Source organism: Juglans microcarpa x Juglans regia, chromosome 5S (assembly GCF_004785595.1).
Source record: "Juglans microcarpa x Juglans regia isolate MS1-56 chromosome 5S, Jm3101_v1.0, whole genome shotgun sequence".
Lineage (NCBI taxonomy): Eukaryota > Viridiplantae > Streptophyta > Magnoliopsida > Fagales > Juglandaceae > Juglans > Juglans microcarpa x Juglans regia.
This window is the reverse complement of record NC_054603.1, coordinates 31944552-31964391: the sequence shown is the minus strand read 5'-3', so window position 1 is coordinate 31964391 and position 19840 is coordinate 31944552. Positions and strand designations below refer to the sequence as shown.

Sequence of the window (19840 nt, the reverse complement as noted above, 5' to 3'; positions counted from 1 at the left end):
TTTTTCAGAAATTATCTAGTTTTTTATATTTGTAAAATAGCTAACCTGTTATAAGTACCCTTATATGTACTTGAATTCCTAAAACTCAAATATTCAAATCTAGATCTTGTTTGGTTACACAGATAAATGAGATGAGATGAGATAAAAATTAAAAATTGAATAAAATATTGTTAGTATATAATATTTTAATATTAAGTTTATTTTGAGATTTAAAAAAGTCAAATTATTTATTATATTTTGTGTGAGAGTTTAAAAAAATTATAATGATTATATTAGATAAGATAAAATAAGATGAATTAATTTGTGTAACCAAACCAAACCTTATAATGTGCTGCTGGTCTTATTGATTTAATTATTGTTTATGTGCTTTAGATAATTGTGCAAGCAAAAGAGAAGTTTTTGTGAAGAATTAGATGAAGCAGATCGATTAGACAAGAGAAATGCTTGATTGTGCAAGCACTTTGTAATCACTTTAAAAAAAATGAATAAATATAAGATCTACATGAAAAAAAATTAATTTTTTAATAGTTGACAGCCCTACTCTATTTCAAAGTGACTACACGACGCTTGTATACTCTACCATTGCATGCAGTATTACTCACTAGAAATGTGTCTAATTATGGAGGTGATAAAAAGAAGCCCAATGCAATGCAAACTCTAAAAACCCAACGGGAACCTAATTGATATATTTAGGTATTTGATTTGGATTAGAGTTAACTGTTTTATAACATGATGTTGATTGACTAGATTACAAGAAATCTTTTTATTTTTTGTTAGTTTTTTTTTGTCAAAATGATTACTTCATGTTAAAATGAATCTATTCTCATAAAAAACAATCATTTTATCGTAAATAACTCATCATCATTTGTCTTGTAGTGAATTAATTAAATATACTCAACAAGTTGATTCTCGTAAACTCAGACTTTAGCTCATTTCCTTTAAATAAATAAATTTTAGTAAAATTCTAGGCTCATGTATTGAGGCGTGTTTGGTAAATGAAAATTTGTGTAATAATATTGTGAGAATTCTTGAAGACATTTGGGATATGTTTACGTTAAAATTGTTAAGTTATGGTTAAAATGAAAATTAGTTTGGATAATTTTTTAATGTATGTTTTATATTGAAGTTTGTGAAATTTAGTAGATAGAATTGAGAATTTGTTTAAATAAAATTTGTTGGAGAATTTTGGGAAAGAAGTTTTGGTTTTTGTATTTTCTTTTAAATTTTTACGGAAACTCTCGTGAGTTGTGTTTCACTCTCTTGTATTTTTTAAGAGAAGTGCTAGTGTGCCGCCCAATTTTGATTGTTAGACGTGCCCACTAGTACAAATCCCACTTTTTATTTTTGTCTTCTTTTTTTCTTTATATTTTTTAATATATTTAAAAAATTTTTAAAAATAAAAAAATACAATAATACACTAATAGTCACTTCCTTAATCATTAAGTAAAAAAAATTAAAAATAAATATATATATGAGCGATTAAAATGAAACAGAAGGATAGCATTATTCATTTTTTAAAATTTTACGATGCTAGCTATATATGATGGCCAACTAGCAACTCAAGGTTTTTAGTCCTCGGGATTGGAATTCTAGGATCGCATAAGTGAAGTTGGGTCGATGAGAACTTCCTAGAGATGGGTAGTCGACCAAGCTGAAATTGGATAAAAATTATAGACAGGAAAAATCAATGATATATATGGACTTAATTTACCGTAAATGAAAAGAAAAAAGGATAGCATAGGTAAATCAATGATACAAAAATTTAATGTCATGATCTACGGTTGACGTATAAGCAGTAACTATCGTTTTCCAATCACTTATTCTTTACCATCTTCTCGACTGTATGCTTAAAAAATGTATAAGTACAATTACATAAATTAAATCATGTGTCTCATGATCTCATACACATGATAGGTGGTCTCTCCCGTTATCTTCTTCTCACTCCCACTATCCTTGTGTGAGATGGCGTGTGCCGTGAGGGTAGATCATCTTAGATGGTGTACGGTGGGGGCTTGGGTAGATCCTTTACAATGCCACAAAGCAAGGAATCGTCAGGAATGTTGTACTCGTCTCTAAGGGAGCGTGCAGGAGACAAAATGCTAGCATAGAGTTGTTGTCCGAGGTAGCGCCTCTCTGCCACCTCAGACCTTATATTCCACATTCCGGCATTATCAAATGTCAAGAGAATGGCTGCCCATGAGTTGGGAAAAACTTGGACTGTGTGCCTGCTTACAGCGTCAAGAAGATTGTAATTCCTTCGACGTTCTGGGTTCCACCTCCCAGGCTCAATGCTATTAATTGAAGTCAATAAAAAACACAAGAAACATCAATTAATACAAAATTATCATCAATCACATGAACAAAACAATATTCAATTAAAAAGAGTACATTGAACCATTAGTAGCCACTTACGCAACTGCGAAGAAGGAGTATCCATCCAAATGCCAAGATTGTATGCTCTTCTCGTGGTTCTCGAAGATAATCTCGACAAAGTTACGGAAAGTTGCGTTCAAGACAATCGGTGCCTTGGTAACTTCTACACCGTCAGATTGTGGATCGTCAGAGATGATGTTATATTTGAAGACCTTATCCGCGACTCTATAGTACTCTGCTAGCTTCAGCGGGGTGGGAGGGTCGACGTGGGAGATGCCATTTACAGCATAACGAAGATTGCCGTCAACCTTGCTGGCTGTGTTCACGAGCTTGATGGTGCGGGTAATGTTAATGGCACCATAATGGTAGGATCCTTGAGGGTTAGGCCTGGCAGCACTGGCAGTGAGGTTCCAACGGAAGGTGCGGAATTGGTTGAGGGACCAGGCCCAACCAACAGGGGCCTCAGGAATCTCAGGTGAGGCTGGGCCCTTGCCATTGGTGTAACTGATGAGACCCTTACAAGTAAGCACACTCTTGGTGAACCGAGTTGAGGCAATCATGAAGTATTCCTTCGGCTTTTGGTCCGCAGTGACAAGAACTGAGAAACATTGTCCCACATGGACGTCAAGGGATTGGTATGTGTTTTGGACTGTGTGGGAGCCCTCCATCTCCACCAACTTCATGGTGTGGCCTTGGATTCTGAAGTTAAGGGAATTCTTTAGGCCAACATTGCATATTCTATATTTGTAGGTTTTGCCAGGCTTCATATGGAACAAGGGCTCATCCTTGCCGTCACCCTTGGCAGATTTTCCATTGATGAGGACACCGTCTGGCCTACCTAGGGAGCGGCCACTATCCAAGAATTTCCTGAGGGTAGAGTGGCTCTTGATGTACCAGTCACCAATCAAGACAGTGTAATCATCTTCGGGATCAGCATATGGGACAGGAATGAGTAAGCGACTGTTCACACGGAGGCCACCAAAGGCACCAGCAGCCCTGTGCATGGCAGTGGTGGGGTAGTAGATGTAGCTTCCAATTTGGTCCTTGACTTGGAAGTGATAGGTGTAGTTTGTCTTGGGGGAATTGGGCACATGGTTCCAAGTGTGCCATCTTGCCAAGAGTTTTTCCTATGTTGGATGCCGCTCCTGGCAATCAAATCAAACGTTAGACGTACATTGAGCACAAATAATTAGTCAAAATTTTCACACAACTCATTTTTATGTATATTTTTTTACTCGATACAAAGTGATTAAAAAATGGAGAATGAGCACACCATGTCAACAGGAATGGCTCATCTAGGTTGTTGAAGACATTGATGACTATGTTGTTGTTGGTAGTGGAGTTGATATTGGGTCCGGGAAATTGACCGTTTATGAGAATGCCTTGTTGAGGGACTCCAAGTGGAGCAATTGTGCCGTAGGTAACGTTCCATGTGAAGAAGAGATAAGGGTCCTCACCGTGTACCATTGACATTGCCGCGGCAAAGAGGCACAAGAGCAACGTGAACGCCCCTCCTCCCATCTCTCTCTCTCTCTGATCTCTCTCTCTCTTTCTCTCTCTCTCTCTCTCTCTCTCTCTCTACACTTATATGTGGCCTATTTTGGAAGAAGATAATTGGCCTTCCTCTTGCGCGGGTCTGGCCACCCCACCCGACCTCTCCTTTTATACATCTTACAAAAACTTTCTCAACCATTCAAACTCTCCGCAATCTTTTCTAAGCTCACCCTTTTATTTTGCACCCTACCATTCCGTCCTTCCTCACAATTTGTTTCGTTTCTCCCCTACCCCGGAAAACACGCGTGCTCTCTCTCTCTCTCTCTCTCTCTCTCTCATAACCAACCCGTACCTAATCTTCTCAAGGCCGAGAAGAATTTAGCTGTGTCCAAAACATCCAAACCCACTTTTCAAGCCTTTCAACCTCACTTTTTACAAATTAAAAGAAAACTATTAAGACTAACTAGAACTAAATTTAATCTTGAATGGATGCATTCAATGAAGCCAAAATAATTAGTTCTGTGTTTGAACTATAATTTCATGGAGAATATATCCTTCATCTTGGCAATATATCCTTCAGAATTTTTCAATATAATTATCAAGTTGAAAGTTAGAGCTAGATCAATGTTATATAATGTAAGCTTTAAACGAAGTACTTAATCTTGGCAATATTTCCTTCAGGGTTTCAATATAATTATCAAGTTGAAAGTTAGAGCTAGATCAATGTTATATAATGTGAGCTTTAAACGAAGCCCCTTATTTCACCCTCTACGTCCAAAATTATTCTTGCGAAGGAGAAGAGCAACATTAAATTTTTGTGATGAAAAACCGTCACATTGCCATTGTTACCAAAGATTTTTTGTGACAATCAAATTATATCACTAAAACAACATTCGAGAGTAACCATACTTCGAATGTGCAAAATTTGTAGGTTTGAACGTATACCCACTATTCAATTAAGAAAGGAGTCTTTGGCCCTTCGCCACATATGATCTCCCTTTATTTGGTTTATCACCACTTGGGAGTCTGCCTTTACTTCCACTTATGTTGCACCTAATGCCTTCACTAGTATGGCGAGCTCCACCAGTAGAGTTTCATATTCTACTTCATTGTTGGTAGTTTTGAATTCGAGCCTGATCGAGTAATAGGACTCATCTCCCAAGCTTAATGTCACATATACTCCTACACCTTCGCCTGAGCGGCAAGACGAGCCATTGACATAGACTTGCCAGTGATTCCCGGCAGGCGGGGCAAACACGTCTTTGTAGGATTAGTTAGTTCCGCAACGAAATCTGTCAATGTTTGCCCTTTGATGGATATCCGAGGGAGGTAGTCGATGTTGAACTCGTTGAGTTCAATTTACTAGTTTACTAACCACTTGAACGTGTCAGAACATTGCAGCACTTTCTTGAGAGGGGCCTCTGTCAGGACTCTTATCTTGTGCTTGAAGATAAGGTCTCAACCAGCGAGTAGTTACAACCAAAGAAATGCTAGTAGTTCCGTCGACTGGTATCTAATTTCGGCTCCCCTCAATGCTTGGTTGGTGTAGTAAATTGACATCTGCGCCTTATCTTCTTCTCATACTAATGCTACAGGCACAACTTTCGCCACAGATACAGGTATAAGATTTCTCCTCACATGATTTGACTTAGAAGGGGAGGTTTTGACAGGTATTCTTTGAGCTAAATAACGCTTCTTCTCATTCTTTATTTTACTCGTGGACTTCTCGTAGCACTTGGAAAAATAGTAGGCACTTGTCTATTGACTTGGAAACTAATTTGTTGAGTGCTATGATCCTCCTTGCTCATCTTTGTACCTCATCGAGGGTCTTGGGAGATTTCATGTTGATAATGGCTTGGGTCTTCTTAGGATTGGCCTTAATGTCTCTTTCTAAGACCATGAAGACGAGGAATTTCCCTTACTCTACTCCCAAGGTGCGTTTCATGTGGTTGAGCTTCATTTTGTACCTGTAGTGGACTGTGATGGCTTCTTGTAAATCGTTGGTGTGTTGTTCTGGTTCTTTGCTCTTAACGAGCAAGTCTTTTACGTAGACTTTCATGTTACACCCAATTTACTTTTTAAACATCCGGTTTTCCAACCTCTTATAGGTCGCTCCGACATTCTTCAGTCCGGAAGGCATTACTCGATAGTAGTATAGCCCTCGGCCCGTTACGAAAGTGATTTTTCCCTCATTGTTGGGGCTCATCTGGATTTGGTTGTATCCAAAATAGGCATCCATGAAGCTCATCATCTTGTGCTCAACCATTGAATCCACGATCCACTCGATACGCTGTAAGGGAAAGCTGTCCTTAGGGCATGTTTTGTTCAAGTTGGTGAAGTCGATCATTTTTTTCCATTTGAATTACGAACAAGGACTATATTGGAAAGCCACTCCATGTAGTGGAAAGCCACTCCGTGTAGTGGGTCTCCCTAATAAACCTGTAGTGAACAGGTAGTCAACCTCCTCTACTATCGCGGCGTACTTCTCGGTACTGGTGCTCCTCTATTTCTGTCGAATCTTCTTGGCGTCGGGGTCTATGACAAGGTTTTGAATTCTATTTCAATCACCATTCCAGTTGAGGGATTGGAATAGAACATTTTGATATTAGTATGTTTCGGTGTACCGTTTCAGGATAATTATTATATAGATACTTATATATATAATCTATTCTAAATCTTAAAAATATTACTACAAAACTTAACATAATAAAAATTGAAGACTGATTGAGTAAGTAAAGAGATTATTTTCATTTGCACATGTTGCTCCATAAAGCCAGAGAATAAGAAAAATTTTAATTGTTACGCTTTTATTTGTAATTCTTATTTGTTTAAGGGGGTTAGTTTATGAAATTGTATATTTTAATGGGGTTTGAGGCTTGAGCCATATGTTTCTATGATATTTTTTTTGTATTGTAATGCAGTTCTCTTCACGTGGAGCTATCACAATTTCTTTTCAAAGATTTCAAGTTCCAATGCCCCTTGTCAAAAGTCATACCAATTGTCAAAATTCAGAACGCGGCCACAACTCCGGTTGAATTCTAGAAATGACCATTTCTCTTTTTTCTCTTGTTTGAATCTTGAGCTTCCTAAAAATAAAAATACTGAGGTTCCAAAGATGGGTTTCTCTGTTTCGAGGCGGAGCAAGCAACTGGTGGCATTCTTGATTTTTTGTTTTTTTCTAAGGTTTGAATGCTTTATGTTTTATTAATCCATGATTTATTTTGCTCACGTCACTTTCCTACTTCAAATCTGTAAAACTTCTAGAGATCTTACAGATTATCTCTTCCCCTTCCTAGTTCATCCACATTCTCTCTCTACTACAAATTTTATCTAAATGTTTCAAATCGGAAGACTAGTTCCGGTTGGAATACCCAACTGAAATAAGCTGAATGTCGAGATTTTAGACGATACAAAATACCTGTTTTAGCCATGCCGATTATTGTTCTGACACGGCAAATTTTGGCCATTTCTTTAAGAATGAAAAAGAAATCAAAACACTAGTCTATGCTCAAATAGTGTTCGATAACATTTCTATCGATCTCAGGCATGTCTTTGTGACTCTAAGTGAAGGCGTCCTTGTGCTCGGTGAGTAGTTGCTTCAATTACAATCTAACCCCAGGCTCTATTTTTGTGCCTATCCTTACCTTCCTCTCCAAGTGAGCATCATCCAGTGCAACCAACTATAGGGGTTCAAAAGCCTCTCCTTGCTTCAGATTCTGCTTGTTTTGGATTTCCACTTCTCGTTCAATGAGTTTAGGAGGTGGGCACAGAACTTGCAGTCCAGTCACAAGTGGTTTTTCTATGCGCACTCTTTTCCCCTGTCTTTAAGTTCCTGCACGTAGCATTCCCTCGCCAGTACTTGCTCACTGCACACTTCTCCTACACCCACTTTCATTGAAAATTTCATCTTTAGGTAGTACATAGAAGCTACGACCCTTAAGTTGTGCAAGGTCATTCGCCCGATGATCGCATTATAGGAGGAGCAAGTTTCGACCACCAGGAGATTTTTCATAGTGGTATAGATGTGTGTTTCCAATCAAATTGTCACAGGTAGGGTTATGGAACCCATGGGTTGTATAGTCTCCCCCCCAAGAATCCTTTCAATAGTGTTGGTGAAGGGCGCAACCGGCTTTGATCGATTGCCATCTTTGCAAATGCTTCCAAAAAAAGTATGTCATCCGAACTCTCATTATCTATTAGTATCCTTCGGGTGGTGAAGTTGGCAACTAGGATGGTTACCACTAATGTATCTTCATGGGGGTAAATCAATCCCTCATAGTCATTCTCGTCAACGGAGATGGTCGTGGTCTTTTGGCTTCGGGCCTGCTTAGTTGGTATCCAAATACTAAAAACTTCCTTGTACCTCACCCTGCTAGCGTATACCATTCTACTAGTGTGGCTGAGCTGCCTCCGGCAAACATGGTTTGGATTTTGCCTAAGGGAACATTGTCTGGATTTTTGCGAGGAACATTCTCTGTGCTCCTTCTCATAATCTTTATTCTCTTTGGGCTCTCACTTCTGTGGGGCCTTTGTCCCCATTCAAGTCTCCTTTCCTTTACTCATCTGGGTGGGGAGGAATGCTAGGAAATTAATCATCTGAGGTTCCTATTTTACTGCAACTCTTCTATCCGTTGTTTCAAGTGATGATAGTCCTTTATCCAATGTCCTTCTATTGTGATACGTGTAGTGTTTGCAAGTTATTTGACTCTGATTGCTGCCGCTTGAAGGCTGTCCATCAGCCCTCGCTTGCACGCTCATGTTCGAGTGTGTCTTCTTAGACGGAGCTCTATCATCCTTCCTCCTATCATGTTGTCCCTTCTTACCAATTCCGCCATGAAAGGGTTCTTGGGCTAGGTGCCGCCCAAGAGTGCTTCTAGTGTAATCTTTTCATCTTGGTCGTTTGTAGTCATGTGCTCATTGTTGAACTGGAAAAGGTAAGCCTTCAAGCTCTCATCCTCTCGTTGTTTTACAGTGAGAAGGTAGGCGGATGGTCACCGTCTTCTTTTATTGGCCATGAACTGGGTTAGAAACTGCTTGCCCAACTCTTCGAGGCTGTCAATGGTGCTCAGTTGCAAGGCTCCAAACCATCTCCTAACAGGCCTCTTAAGTTTCAAGGGGAAACCTCAACAAATAGTCTCCCCAAGAAAGTCGTGGAGCATCATTTGAGCCTTAAACGCCTCTAGATGTTTGAACGGGTCCTTAGATTAGTCGTACATCTCCATTTATGGAACTTTGAACTTAGGCAGGAGCAGTGCGGCCATCACCTCGGCATTGTAAGCGAGATCAGTGCTACTGAGCAACTAATCGACCAAGGACGACGCTCCTATCTTCTTGGTCATCTCCTCATATTTATCCATGAAACTGCTCAACTCATTGTGCATCCTCTTCTTCTCCTCGTTGTCGACCGCCACCTCGCCAGCACTTCTCCACTTCAGTCCTATCGTTCTGGCTTGGCCCAGCACCTTCTCTAGATCCGGCATTTCTTCACTTCAAGATTTCATTCTCCCGCTAAAGACTCTCCATCTCCAACGACATCTCCTTCATCTACTCTTCCATTTCTGCAAATCTCCCCTCCATGTTGGTCGAGTTAGCTTTTTGATCATGAGTTGCTGGAGAACGTATCATAGCAGGCATACAAAAAGCATGTCGATGTTATCAACTAGATCCCATAGATGACGCCAACGGTTAAGAACGTGTTTCACACCATTGCCGACCTAGACCAAAAGAAGCGTGAGGGCTAAGGGGGTAGGTAACACCTTTGATGCCTAAGTTAGTGTTTATAATGGTGAAATATGGAACCAACATGGTTGTAAAGAGTTACCTCAAATCAACAATTGGTGTCAGATATATAGGCACTTACTCAACTGATAAAGATTTTATAATCGCATGATATGCTTCGATGATCTTAGGTGTGATGAATATCCAGCTTCAGTTAGGCAATAGCCATATAAGGAGACAACGTTAAAGGCGGGTATCTCGAATACCTATCCTTATAAGGAAGGCCTGAATTCCCTCAATGGTTATATCCTTAATAGGACTCGAATGTACTGGTGGCATCTCCTCAAGGCTGCACATCGTGGCCCTTCTTACTTCTCTTTCACTGAGCTTATGGAACTTGGTTCGTGGGCTTTTGTGAGGTGAATCGAGCCCAACCAAATTGGGGAAATATTTCTCTCTCCAATCCCGACAACCGATAAAAAAGTAATAGGATATGCCAGCATGCATGCTTCACTATTTTCATAAGTACTTATGATCAGCACCATTTAACCACTTCTTCCATGTCTAATCCCACTGTTTGGAGCAAAGCACATAATATATAATTCAAAAAGGTGATATATAAGTGTGGAGTAGCAAATAAAAGATAGTCCACGGTGAAACCAAAAGCATTAAAATTTGGGTAAAGATTGCAGCTCTGAGCTAGTGGGTCTTTCACGATTTTAATGCCATTGGGTAACCATCCAATTAGGATGATGGCCAAGTTCAGAGATAGGGACAACCTTAGTGCATGGTAGACTGAATCCTGGAAAGTTCAAAGCCAAATTAAAAAAAAAAATGGTAAAATGACGCTCCATTTTCTTTTGCACAAGAATTTCTATCAATTGTCAAAGATGGATCCATCAAAATTTAATATTTTAAGGAAAAGAAATCCATGGACGACTATTTGGATCTACCATTTCTCACATTTTGCACTCAAACTCTGCGACACTTCATCACTAGTCACTCACTTTCTAGTTTTCTCCCTATGCTTTCTTGGAGAAAAAAAAGTCACCCAATTTTCTTTTCCCCTCGAATAAACATCCCATATACGAAAGCAAAACCTTTTCTTAGACTTGAGTTTCCTCTTTTTCCTTTTTGTTCTCTCTCAGATAAAGCAAAACCTGTTTCAGTTCACATTTGTTGCGTGCTGCTATTGTGGCCACCACGAGCTATGGTAATTTTGTCAAGCATTCTTCTTTGTCCCCTATGGTGAAACAATTACGTGTGTATGTATGTGGGAAAAAGATACGGTTTCGTGTATACCAGAGTAGTTCGGGCAAACATTCGGGCATTGGGTAATAACCAACATGAACCGATTAAGTTTGGAAGAGATTCGAACATTTCTGATTCCAAGTTGCACTGAATTGGATCGGGTATTTGGGTAGGTTCAGGTCAGAAAGTCAGTTCAAGCAGGGTGAGTGACTTTTATGTACAGCCCTACTCAAAAGGAAGACACATTTTAGAGTACAAATGTATAACCATTTGCATTTAGGTCGTTAAACTAGGGTGTTACACTGTAAATTATTATCATTGGACACAATTCTCAAATATGCAAATATGCAAAGACTCTCGATCCTTAAAGAATAGTGAACATTAAATAGAAAGTATTGATTGCTTTGTTTTGTCAATGAATGTATGAGATATGACAATATTCTTAGTCTTAATGATAGATATAGTCTATAGATATCTTCTTGTGATGGCTCAAAGAAAATCTAGACTTTGCTAATCTTAGTAAAGTTATAAATAACCTCTAAGGATAAGAGATATAGGGTGAAAGACAGAGCAAAAAAAAGATCCTTCATGTATGATTGCATTCATGGATATAGAACAAAACCCTCAATTTTAATTGGTATAATCTCATGAAAAGCAAATATGAGATAACAAATCTATAGTAAGATTATAAATATTTTGATATGAATCCGTAGGAATAATTTTTAAGACTAGGCCCACCTTGGTTCCCATCATATTTGCCCCGAATTCAGTTGATTATATTTTGCCTCTTTCTCAAAGAAAGACCATCAAACAATATTTCCCTCCCCAAAGATTTAATTATTTGATGAAAGTAATATAAATGATCATGCGACTAAATCGAAAAATCCAAGATTGAAAATGTAGTTGGATAGAGTGACCATAAATTAAAATAGCTCATTCATCTATAATTATCTCGTGAGGATGTGATTATTTATCATATTATAAGAAAGATATAGAGATTTAGTAACAATTAGAACCAATAATTATAATTTTTGCAGCAAGTGGAGTGGATGTAAGATAAAAAAAAAAAATGCTATTAGAGTTAGAATTAGTGTTACCTTTTAAGTTCTTCTCTAGGGTTAAAACAAAACTGGTGAACCGAACCCAGGTCCGGCTCAAAATAGGTTTGGTTTGATATCGGTTCTATATTTTTCAAAAACAGTCAAAATCGATATAGGTTTTTGTTTTCCTTTTTCTAACATCGAACCAGACTGGTTCATTCATATATATATTTTGTAATTTTTATATTATATAAATTATTTTTTATATAAAATCATATAAAAAATATTTTATATAATATATAATTTTCATATATAATTTATATATATAATATATAAAATTATATATAAAATAATTTTATATTAGATGCTTAATTACTAATTAATATAATATTAAATTTTAAAATCCTATTATTCATTTATAATAATAATATTCTAATAATATAAAATTAATATAACATTTGATTTAACATCAAATTAATCTTATAAATCTTAATATAATATTTGATATAACATTATCATTAAAAAATTTAATTTTATAATATAAAACTAATAGAACATAAATTTTAATCTTAAACTTGAACATTTGATCATATGTTATTAATAAAAACTATATATATTAAGGATAAATACATTTTATAGCAAAATAAAATATAATATATATTCTTTTTAATAAATACATTTCTATACATTTGATCATATACACTCATATAAAAAGTGTATGTAGGCATCATATTATTACTAGCATACATAATCAAATACTATATCACTATATTATCACTTATATAGTATATTATATATACTATATATATAATATATCGAAAAAATCGGACCAAACCGAACCGAAATCGATAAAATCGGAAGTATCGATTTCTGAGTGTAACCAGTACGGTATCAGTTCTTCAAATCTCAAAATTTGTGTATATCAATTTGGTTCTAAAATATACTCAAAATCAAATCGAATCGGATCGGTTACATCCATATTCTTCTTTTATCTCAATAATAAATATATCACAAACGCGTGGTAGGTGGGAGAAAATATAAAACAAATACTAATTAAATTATTAATAAAAATTAAACTAGTTTAAAATTAACCTATTTTAGTTAAATCGAGAAAAAAATGAGATAAACTCATTAGAAATCTCATTCAATTATCCATTAGATATGGTAGATTAAAAAATTGGACACCACTACAAGTCTATTTTAGAGACAAAAATTTATTTTGTTTCCTTCTTAGTGTGAAGAGAGAAGAGAAATAGGTGGCTATTTCTTTTGGTTGTGCCTTTGTATCTAAACTACAATTTTTGAAATTTTTGTTATAGTTATGTCACTCCTCTTTTTTTTTTTTTTTTGGTTAATTTCAGTACGTAGTCAGAATTGGATGAAAGATATTATTTGAGGAAAAAAAAAATAGTAGCTTAAGGATGCTATTTTGAGAATATTCACAACACGTGAACCTTTTTTCTAAAATACGTGAAATCAGGCGGTCATTTTAATAATTTAACGGAAAAAAGGGGCGACCTGATATCATTTGAGGTTGTAGTTGATGCTTGAAGATTAGATATTTGAACCAACATGAAAAGTGGTAATTCGTGTTTATGAGTATACAGTTGTATGACTCAGCGTGGTCTTCAATCTTGACACATTTAATGAAATAATCAAATAATCAAACTCCTTAATCTGACATGACCATTTTACTTAACCCGATTCCCATAATCTCATATATTATTCGCACGTGTTTTTTTTTTTATAAGTTATTATTCACACGTATTATATCAATTATATAATAACAACTAGATCCGTGACAATATCAAATTGATACAAAATCCATTACAATATCTAAAATGATACAGCCCAAGTTCTTATCAAATATCCAATTAAAATTAAATTACATTCCAATACAATTGATATAATTAAAAATAAATAAAAAATACTAAGAAAATGAAATTATTTTCAAACAAACAATACCATAAAACCTCCGCATTAAACATCATCCTTATTTAAAAATGAGCATGGTTTAAATATTTATTAAATAAAAAATGTAATTTCAATATGTGGGTTATACAGATCAATTATGGGAGAATGCATTGACATGCAGTAATTGATCTGACTATCAAAATGACTATTTTAATTGATCCGATTTGACTTGGACTCTAGTCCACAAACTATGGTCCTTTAAATTTCGTAAAAATCTTCTCGAGTTAACACTTTGTGTAAAATATGATCAGTGCCTTTCAAAATGGTATTGCGACCAAACTCGTAGAGTAATCACCTCTAAGGCAATTCATGATGTCTATCGGGTTTGAACAATATATTTTACTATTCATGTAAAAACTTTTTTGTAGAGAACTGTTATGGTCCTCTGTGCTGACTTGAAGGAGAAGAGCAGAGGTTAGGGTTCGCAAGGAAGACGAAGAGAAGTGGAAGTCAGAGGAAGTAGAACTGGTCTAGAAGTTGGGAAGATTCGGGACTTAGACGCATGAAGAACTCAAAACGCAGAACTGAGCCTACAGAACGCACCGTTTAGCCATAAGTCTGGGACTCCAAAACGCACAGCTGAGGCTTCACCTCAACGCACCGTTTTGTCCGATGCTGAAGATTCCAGAAGACTTGAATTTATCTTGTTGTTTTCTTTTCATTCCGTAGTCGGTTATTTTCTTTTACACGTGTTGCTATGCTATTTGCTTATGTTGAATTCCTGTGAGGATTTGAAGGAGGGCACGGCAGTGTCAGAATTGTACTGTAATCTTCATGAATTCGGACTCTTGCTAGGAGGTTAAGGGATTCCCTCGAACGAACCCTAATATCATTTCACATTCCCAGATTTTCTTTGCCATTTCTACAAACACATTCCCTGCATTCCTTCCCTTCCCATTGCTACGTATTCTTTATTCCATATTTGGCTTATTTTACATATCAGATACATAGAATCATTACAAGAACTATAACATGGACATGAAATGAAGAGACCGAATCAAGAATTCAAAAAATCAAGAATGAGTTTATTTCGAGGAAAACTCAACTCGACCTTAAATGACGAAATAGAATTAAGAATTCAAGAAAATCAAGAATGAGTTTATTTTGAGGAAAACTCAACCTCCCTTCAATACATCGAGATACTTCTTCAAGCATTCATATATCTCATCTTCCCTTGCGTTTACCCTTTTATACAACAAAACATGGTAAAACGCCTGTATTACTAAATGGTACAAAACACAGTTTAACACCCATGTACAAAGCCTAAATCCAATAAAAAATGCGCCCAAACTAAACCCATTACAAAAACGTCCCGTATCATTTTTTTCGAAGTGCACTGTTTCACTTATTCAAGTGCACCATTTCATTCTTACTTTATTCTTCCCTTCAATCCCTCTTCTATACAAAAACCCTCTTCCAGTAACTGTATTAATTGTCTTCCTTCAGCATATAACATTCTCCCCCCATTCAATAAGCATTGATCACAAGGTTCAGTACTAAGCTCCCCCTCTTTACAAGGCCTTGCCCACAAGTTGAGGGTAAAGGTTTTTGAGTTTCCACAAAGTCTCCCACGTGCTATCCTCCGGAAGAATCCCACTCCAATGAATCAAAACTCCAGTCATTGCATGATTAACTACCTTCTTCGTACACCTCCCCAACACAACTTGAGGTTCTAGTTGAATTCTGCCTTCCTTGTCAACAGGTGGTAAGGTTGGCAAGGGAGTTATCTGCTGCCAAAATTTCTTTTTTAGACAAGACACATGAAAAACAGGATGTATCTTTGAAGATGAAGTCAAATCCAATTTATATGCTATAAAACCAACCTTAGCTACAACCTGAAAAGGCCCATAATAAAAAGGAGCCAACTTCAAATTGTGTCTAAGGGCTACTATCTTATGTTTATGAGTCTTGCTAGGTATAAATGGTTTAGCACACCAAACTGCGTACTAACGTTGACATGGCTTTTTTTTATTGAAAAGAAAAATAAAAAAAGAAAATTTTGAGAGAATATGAAGGTCCTCTATCTCATGAAAATCATTTCCGTCTTCAATTTGCATCGTTTCATTAAACGAATGCCTTACATGTCAGTATTAGTGCGTGATTTGGTGCACGAACTCACTTGCAAGAAGACTTTTCCTATGTTTATAGGGCTGTAACTTCAAAAAAACCCAATCACCTTCATCAAAGCTCTTGTCAATCCTTTTTTTGTCAGCAAAGAATTTCATTCTCTGTTGTGCCTTCAATAAATTCTCCTTCAAAAGCCCCATTACCTCATCTATTGTGTTCAATTGTTGATCCACAACCTCATTAGCTATTGTTCCATGAATATAGGATAACAATCTTGGTGGTGGATAGCCATATAATGCCTCAAAGGGAGATAAACCAGTAGAAGAGTGGACAATGGTGTTGTAACACCATTTAGCCATTGGTAGCTATAAGCTCCAATCCTTGGGTCTCGATCCACAATAACACCTCAAGTAAGCCTCAACACACTTATTAAGGGCCTCAATTTGACCATCAATCTCTGGGTGGTACGCTGAGCTAAAGGCTAAGGTAGTATTTTGGAGGTGGAACAACTATTTCCAGAAAGAACTTGTGAAAATGGAATCTTTGTCAAAAACCACAGATTTGGGCATACCTTGGAGTTTGAAAACTCTAGAGAAAAATACTTGTGCCACTCTCACTATTGTAAAAGGATAAGCCAATGCAAAGAGAGAGAGAGAGAGAGAGAGAGAGAGAGAGAGAGAGAGAGAGAGAGAGAATGAGAGTGCTTTGTCGATCTATCAATCACAGAAAAAATGACATTAGAACCATGAGATAATGATAGGCCTTCAATGAAATCAATTGAAATATCTGTCCAAGGCAAAATTGGGGTAGGTAATGGCTGTAAAAGTCCAAGTGGATGAATTGTCTCATTCTTAACAATTTGGCTTATATCACATTCTCTTACAAATTTTCTTATATCTCCACACATTCCCTTCCAATAAAACTCTCATTTGGCTCTTTCAAGCTTTTCTGGTACCCAATATGACCAGACTATGGATTATTATGAATATAGTGCAGAATTTTGTCTTTGAAAGGAGAAAAAGGCACCACCACCATTTTCCCCTTCCTCAGTAGCATCCCTTATTGAATAGAATAGTGCTTAATTTCCTCATCTGCTTATAGCTTGGAATAGATATCGTTAAGTTCCTGAGATAGTATATAAGTCTCTTTCAATTCCTCAATCCATAAAGGAGTGGGAAAGAAATCAATGCCAGCATAGCATTGTCTATCTCCTCTCCTGGAAAGTTCATCAACAACTTTATTATCCTTCCTCTTCTTATAATCAATGGAGAAATTGTAACCCATCAGCTTTGTAATTCACTTTTGTTGAGCTTCCATTCCCACCTTCTGCTCCGAAAGGAATCTCAAAGCTTGCTGGTCAGTCTTAATCATAAAAGTCTGACCAAGCAAGTAAGGCCTCCACTTCTAAACAGCAGTGACCAAGGCCTAATAGCTCCTTTTCATATGTAGACAATGCCAAACTTCTTCCTGTTAAGGCCTTGCTAAAGAATGCAATGGGCTGGCCCTCTTGCATGAGGACTGTCCCCAGTCCAAATCCACTAGCATCACACTCGAATGTGAAATGCTTAGAAAAGTCCGTTACTCTCAACATTGGTGGTTGAGTTACAGTTTACTTCAACTTCTTGAATGCTAGTTCTATTGCCTTGGACAATTTGAAAGCATTTTTCTTCAATAATTATATTTAAGGTGTTGCAATGGAACTATGCCTTCTGATGAACTTTCTATAGTACCCAATTAATCCCAAAAATCGTCTCAAAGATTTCAAGGACTTTGGAACTAGCCATTCCAACATGGAACTTATCTTTTCAAGATCAACTTTAACTGTAGCCCCTGATATGAGATGCCCTAAATAATCCACCTCAACCATTCCAAATGGACACTTTGACATCTTAGCATATAGCGTGTGCTGACCCAAGGTGTTCAAAACAACTCTCAAATGCTCCAAATGCTTAGAATAAGTTTTGTTGTAGACCAAAATTTCATCAAAGAATACAAGTACAAACTTTCTGAGAAAGGGCTTAAAAACATCACTCATCAGCCCTTGAAATGTAGTTGGAGCATTAGTGAGTCCAAAATGCGTCACTAGAAATTCATAATGACCCGGTCCTAAAAGCTGTCTTTGAAACATCATCTTCCTTAACTCTAATCTAGTGATAACCATATCTCAAATCCAATTTAGAAAAATCTGGGCTACAAACAGTTCGTCCAACAATTTATCTATGACAGGAATTGGAAATTTGTCTTTTATAGTTTCTTTATTCAGTGCCCTATAATTGACACACATCTTCCAACTTTCATCAGCTTTTCTTACCAAAAAGAACTGGTGAAGAAAAAGGGATTTGATTTGGCCTTTCAACTCCTGACTTCAATAGGTCTTGTAAAGATTTTTCAATCTTAGCTTTTTGATGGAATGGATACCTGTAAGGCCTCACTGAAATAGGCTGAGTTCCATCCTTCAAAATGATCTGATGATCACACGACCTCTTAGGTGGCAAGCCAACTGGTTTATCAAAAAAGCCCTCGAAACTCATTCAACAATTCATTGAGTTCCTGTTGCTTCACTTTCTATTTACCCTTCTTTTCCACAGGTACTATCTGCAATAACCACCCTTGTCTCCTTAATGCTGAAGGTTTCAGAAAATGATTACCTTCCACCATAGAAGTGTCCCCTTCCCATAATCCCTGTAGTTTCTCTTCCCTGCCCTCTAACTCAAACATCATAACCATCTATGTAAAGCCCAAACAATGGGACCAAGAGTTCTCAACTATTGTACTCCAAGTATCATTTTACAACCTCTAAAAAGCAGCAGGTGAAAAGAAATGGAAAACTTATTTCCTTGAACTTTCACTACATATTCTTCATACTTCCATTTGCTCAACAACTTTTCCCCAATAGCTACCTTGACTTGAAATTGAGGCTCCTCACAAATATTCAAATTAACTAGCTTGGCCAATTGTGGGTCAAGGAAATTGAGAATACTATCCGAATCAACTAAAATAACGATAAGCTGGAACCAATCACGCATTTCAACCTTGAAGTATTGGAGTTAGGGAACCCTAAAATAGCAAGAATTGAAATTTCCCATCATTCTCCTCCACTAATCACATTGTCTCCACCACTTCCTGCATATTTTCCACCTCTTCCACACACTTTTCATCATTCTCCACTTGCAGCAAGTATACTTTGGGTATCTTACAAACATGTGAGGGTTTCACTTTTCTTCACAATGGTAACACAACCCATTCTTTCTCTTCTCATTCATTTGTACATAAGATATTTGAGAACTGCCATCAATGTTTCCCATAGAAAACTTAAGTGCCTCATTGAACTCAACACATTCTTCTTGTATTTTTGCTATCCCAAAAGCAACACTTAAACTAATGAGATTTAACATTCTCACAGGTAATCTGATCTCATCTTTGAGACGACTCAAAAAACAACTCAATTTGTACTCTTCTCAAGACTCCCATTGGATCATCATAAGTCGTGGAGCCAAATCTAATCAACAAAGCCTTCACAAACAATTCCCAACACTCAAACTGTCCACCATTAATAGCATCTTGGTACCACACCAAGGCCTCCCATTCCATGTGATAAGAAGCCATAAAAAACTTCTGAGTTGGAGGGGTTTAATGATACCTAAAATAGTAATTAGTCTTAAAGACCCATCCATAAGGATTTCCACTATTGAAATGTGAAAAATCCAATCTAACTCCTTTTGACAAGAATTGTCTATCATCTTGAACTACAATTCGTGGTTCTTGCGTATCAATTCTAGGTGAACATACACGTTGATTCTCAATTAACGTTTTCATCCTATCAGTCTACTGATCTAACCTGTCATAAATAATATGGATAGACTGCTGCTGATCATCCAACTAGCATTGCATTGCTTCTTGATGCTTCTGATTCATCTCTTAAT

The 19840-nt window shown here is 36.8% G+C and overlaps 1 protein-coding gene across 1 annotated transcript; it reads right to left on the bottom strand.

The window, feature by feature from the left end:
* Positions 1 to 1800: 1800 nt before the first annotated feature.
* LOC121266895 (L-ascorbate oxidase homolog) lies at positions 1801 to 4021 on the bottom strand. Its single transcript, XM_041170741.1, is given in 4 exon segments — positions 1801 to 2291; positions 2413 to 3448; positions 3451 to 3518; positions 3647 to 4021. Coding segments are annotated over 4 exon segments (1653 nt in total). The 5' UTR covers positions 3895 to 4021; the 3' UTR covers positions 1801 to 1990.
* Between the last annotated feature and the right edge of the window lie 15819 nt (positions 4022 to 19840).